General features: G+C 35.0%; 1 protein-coding gene across 1 annotated transcript in view; it reads right to left on the bottom strand.

Annotated features, from left to right (window-relative positions):
- The window catches only part of LOC106470384 (alpha-catulin-like), a 51,128-nt gene that overhangs the window by 28,485 nt on the left and 16,940 nt on the right, over nt 1-5,703 (bottom strand). Inside the window, exon 4 of the mRNA XM_022398985.1 lies at nt 3,971-4,081. Coding sequence (XP_022254693.1) covers nt 3,971-4,081 — 111 coding nt within the window. The remainder of the gene's footprint in view (nt 1-3,970; nt 4,082-5,703) is intronic.

Raw genomic sequence — 5,703 nt, 5'->3', positions numbered from 1 at the left:
ATTTTATAACATTTAATTATACATTCTGGTGCGATACAAAGCTGTTATCGACTTATTTCTTAAAAAAACGTGGACACGTGTACCAATTAAACTTTTTTATAAGAGACCCGTTTATAATGAATCTTTGTCAGGAACTTCCCCATAATGATGTTAAAAACATGCGAAGTTTCATCCAAATCCCACTTAATTGTGGGAGAAGTTTTTACGGACAGACGGACATTAGACTCTTATATATATATATATATATGTCCCCCAGTGGCACAGCGGTATGTCTGCGGACTTACAACGCTAGAAACCGGGTTTCGATACCCGTGGTGGGCAGAGCACAGATAGCCCTTTGTGTAGCTTTGTGCTTAATTACAAACAAACTTGTATATATATTAAGTTATGATAATATTGCTATTAGTTTTTAATGTAGAACATAATTTTTCATACACATTTAATGACAATATCATTTTTGGTCATAATACACTATACATCTTTAATATATTACATAACTTGAGGATTAGAAAAACGGGAATTTGCTTGGTTGTTTTTCTCAGTCATAACAATTCTACTGCTTAAATGCTGTTGTTTAAAGAACTCTTTCAGTAGAACGCTGAGTTATTAACGGGGGATTAATGGGGAAGGCCGATGCCAAGTTCTCTGATTCCCAAGTGAGGATCAGCTAGTTCCAATCCCAAATTTTGATGGATTGTTTCGTACAATACTAACTTTTGAAATTAACATTGTAAAACACGTTACTTCAGTAGCTATATTTTAAAACACATATTGTTTCCTTAATCGTCTTGTGACTGGCTGGTGTAGAATAGTAGCAGAAGCAGTTATTTTAATTATCTTATTGTACTGGGTGATTGGTGATATAACAAAACTAATATCATGATATTAATTATAATGTTAATATATTAATTAGATACACATTTAACAACCAGATATAGGTAGTTGCTGCTTGTTATAATGTTAATAAATTAATTAGATACACATCCAACAACCAGATATAGGTAGTTGCTGCTTGTTATAACGTTAATAAATTAATTAGATACACATTCAACAACCAGATATAGGTAGTTGCTGTTTGTTTATAATGTTAATATATTAATTAGATACACATTCAACAACCAGATATAGGTAGTTGCTGCTTGTTTATAATGTTAATAAATTAATTAGATACACATTCAAACAATCAGATATAGGTAGTTGCTGCTTGTTAGTTGTTTCCCTGTGATTGGTGGAGGAGGAAATGCACCACCTAGACTGCCCACTGGTGATATGAGCGGTGGGACTCCTTTAGATTCTTAATGTTCTTCATTATCTAACTGTCACATGTTTTAACTAGTAGTATATAACACATGATTACATAGATTCATTACACTGCTATCTAATGCTAGGTTATAGGCATAAATACATTGTCCTTAAATATCTATGTAGGTTTAGTACAAGTTATCTTGTATGTGTTAGTTTACAGTCTGACTGTGGCTCAAGGGCTCAATTTTATTGTATCAAAGTTCGTTAACTGTAATTATATAACACGGTGACATGTAGGAGAAACTCAAACTATAAGAATCCATTGAGTATGGATGAAATATACAGACCCATAAACACATCTAAAGATGGTGCTCCAGGCCTAAATAGTTTATCCACCTCAAAGTATCTCACATAAGCCAACTTTTTTAAAATAGTGTTGAAATGCCAACATAAGTGGGCAGTAGGTAACATCCCTGAAATATGGACTGATATTTGTATCAAATCCCTACCCAAATCCAAGACTCAGTATTCTTAAAGTCCATGAAGTCATTGTCCTATAGGTATCATTGGCAAGATCCCAGAGAAGCCTGTAGCTAGAAAGCTTGCCTATCAGACTGAACCACTTCTGACATCATTATTAAGTGGATACTACAGTAGAAGAAAAACCTGGATCAATGCAGCTGATACAGAGGAAGGGTTTGAAACTGGCTAGAACACTTTGATAGTAGCTTTAGATATAGAATATTGCTACTACAGAATTAAACTGCTTACTCCTGCAGAAAAAATCCTCAAACAGGGATCAGTTTAACACATGTAAGATGGGTTATAGCTACACTTACTATCAAAGGATGCATCATGAAAGATAGAAGCTGGCAATCACATTAGATTACCATCTACAACAGTAGATCACCACACATGCCAGTCGTCTTTAACATCTACACCATGGATTTAGCTAGCTCCCATTGACAGTCAACCCAGTTGCTGTGTTTCATCTTCACTAATGACATTCTGGTGTACAACAGAGACTCTACCAAATCTGAAATTTAAAGCAAGGTACAATCATCCCTTAGCAGCGAGATATTGGTGGTGCAACAAATTCGACTTGTCACTCCTAAAAAAGTCATGCCTTATTTTGCACACTACAACATACATGCTGATGAGGATAAGCCATCATCATCCTCTGCAGGTACTTCTCTTAGTGTGGAAGAAACATTTAAGAACATAGGAGTAACCTTTGATGGACAACTGAGCTTCACCAGCCACGTTAAAACCATGTTAACTAGAGCTACCAAAGACATCAGTGCACCGAAAGCGAAGAATTCACCAGCCACGTTAAAACCATGTTAACTAGAACTACTAAAGACATCAGTACACCGAAAGTGAAGAAAGTCACCAGCCACGTTAAGAAAGTCACCAGCCACGTTAAAACCATGTTAACTAGAACTACCAAAGACATCAGTACACCGAAAGTGAAGATAGTCACCTTTTTATGTTGTACCAAATTCTCTGTCCTAGATTATGAATCGTGAATGATAAGGTTGAAAAGATACAAAACACCTGTTTAAAACTGGTCACGGGATATACTTCAGCCATCCCATATATTACACCTCAACAACATCACAGAACACCAACAGTGCTCACAAGCAAACGTCTTCACCAGGACCTTGCAGTTTAAAGAATGTGCACTCCATCAACGAGCCACTACCGTTTTTAATTGGGACATTATAACTCCACAACTATCCTGCAGACATCTGCCAGTCAAGAGGTTTCTTAACCTTCCCTCAACAAATGGTCGTGGGTGCTATACAGTCATCTCTGAGATAATTGGTCACCTTCAAGTCTCAGACACCTTCCATGTAGAATAAACATCTGATGTCACTGAGATTTGCGGAAATTAGCCTAGAAAGAAAATGTAGAGGTTGGGTAGAAGGTGAACTAGAAATATGATTTTAAAATCTGTTTAAAGAACGTGGTGGACAATCAACTGTCATCATAGCCACAAATAGTTCCTACATAAAAGTAGTTAGAGAACCACTTTAGCATTCATTTGTCTTGCAGAGCAACAACATTTTACAAAAAGTGGATGGCGCATTCAAACTTTCTAGAACCAGCACAAATATGGAACTGGAAGCCGTAAAGCAACTGGTGAAAGCAACATAATATTTACAATTTACTAACAGGCAATAATGAATACATTCCAGTATAGATGGCAAAAAAAACTGAATGATAAGACCAAGACCTGCATGTATGAGTATGGGTAAAGATAAAAAGAAAATTGATAAACTAGCACAAGAGGAACTTTATCAAATCCACCCCAACTGTGTTGGTAGGATGTCGACCTTCTATACAATAGTAAGGTAAAGATGGCAACCATAGAAATACTTTTATCGATATTCACAGAAAATGGTACTGAAAAAAAAAGTACCGTATGGTATCGCTAGGAAAAACAAAAGATGGGAAATCAATAAAACAGAATAAAGCCACTGGCAGTATCAATAAAGGAACTCTACCATACCTAATATGTCTCCTAATATGTGGTCAACGTCCAGTGGCGAAACTCCTGGGATTGTCAACTTGTTCCATCATTAGATAGCAATAACTGTTCAGTTTTGAAAGCATATTGGAGATCCGTCCCACCAAGATCACTAGAATATATTCTTATTTTTGTTCTAATTCTAGAAGTGTTAAACTAAGCTTTACGAGCTACTGTTTAATTAGTACTCACGTGAACTCTATCTCCAGTCGTGTACGCTAGTTCCACCATTTCTGTTCCTATAAGGCTGAAGACTTTTACAAATTCCGTGAAGTTGCCTATGTTGTTCAAGCTCGTGGGTACCTTCATTACACAAACAGTGCAGGGCCATTTAACAATAGTACATAATAACATGTATTCTATCACTTAGTAAGTCATTTAATTCCACGCTGTACCACTAATATGAGTGACAATATTATTAAACGATTAACCAGAATTAGACCACATTAGGTGATGTGACAATAATTGTAAAAACTGTTCAGACTGTACAAAATTATCTTAATTTATTCATAATATCATATATCCAACCATGAACAATAACTTTATTTTCAGTACATTAAGAACGAACTTTGAATAATTAAAAGTAACGTCATCAGATTGTTCTGTAGACGTATTTTTACCTAACTTTCGACTTAAATTGGTCAACTTAACATTGCATAACAATTTTGTTATTTAGTGTTTCACTAAAATGTTTGAAATGTAAAACACTTTACTTCGTTTTCCAATAGTTTGAATGCGTATGTAAATTGTCGTGTTAAATATTTGAATGAATAATTCTTTTGTCTAATATCAAAATGTACAAGTTCATGTCAAGTTTTATGATATTTTCAAGAGTAACACAATTGAAGAACAGAAATTATATATTTCAAAAACCAAGAAAAGATTTTCAGTCATTTACGTGTTTTAGTTTTAGAATATTTCAAGTGTAATTTTTCGGAACTGAGATAAGACAGGTTTACTGTATTGTAGCATCAAAAAGTGTACTTGTTACAGAATTAAATTAGCATCTAACTCGGTATTATTAAATCAGAGTTTATAACACCTACCACGTTGTGTTTTGTAGCATCGACATGTTATATTAAAATCTAACATGGTTCGTATGGTAGCATCTTATTCGGTGTAACTATGTATTTCAGCATCTTATTCGGTGTAACTATGTATTTCAGCATCTTATTCGGTGTAACTATGTATTTGACCTAGTATGCACTGTAAGATATAACGCGGTATGTATTCCAGCGTTCAACACGGTATGTATTATAACATCTAAGTTGGTACGTATTGTAACATCCAACACTGTATGTACTGTAACATTTAACTTGGTATGTATTGTAACATCCAACAAGGTATGTATTATAACATCTAAGTTGGTACGTATTGTAACATCCAACACGGTATGTACTGTAACATCCAACAAGGTATGTACTGTAACATCTAACTTGGTACGGTATTGTAACATCTAAGTTGGTACATATTGTAACATCCAACATGGTATGTATTGTAACATCCAACACGGTATGTACTGCAACATTTAATTTGGTACGTATTGTAACATCCAACAAGGTATGTACTGTAACATCTAACTTGGTACAGTATTGTAACATCCAACACGGTATGTACTGTAACATCCAACAAGGTATGTACTGTAACATCTAACTTGGTATGGTATTGTACCATCCAACACGGTATGTACTGTAACATCCAACATGGTATGTATTGTAACATCCAACACGGTATGTACTGTAACATCCAACACGGTATGTACTGTAACATCCAACATGGTATGTATTGTAACATCCAACATGGTATGTACTGTAACATCTAACTTGGTACGTATTGTAACATCCAACACGGTATGTACTGTAACATCTAACTTGGTGCGTATTGTAACATCCAACACGGTATGTACTGTAACATCTAACTTGGTG

Source organism: Limulus polyphemus, unplaced genomic scaffold (genome assembly GCF_000517525.1).
Source record: "Limulus polyphemus unplaced genomic scaffold, Limulus_polyphemus-2.1.2 Scaffold3975, whole genome shotgun sequence".
Lineage (NCBI taxonomy): Eukaryota > Metazoa > Arthropoda > Merostomata > Xiphosura > Limulidae > Limulus > Limulus polyphemus.
The sequence above is the reverse complement of the archived record's forward strand: the minus strand, read 5'-3'. Positions and strand labels throughout refer to the sequence as shown.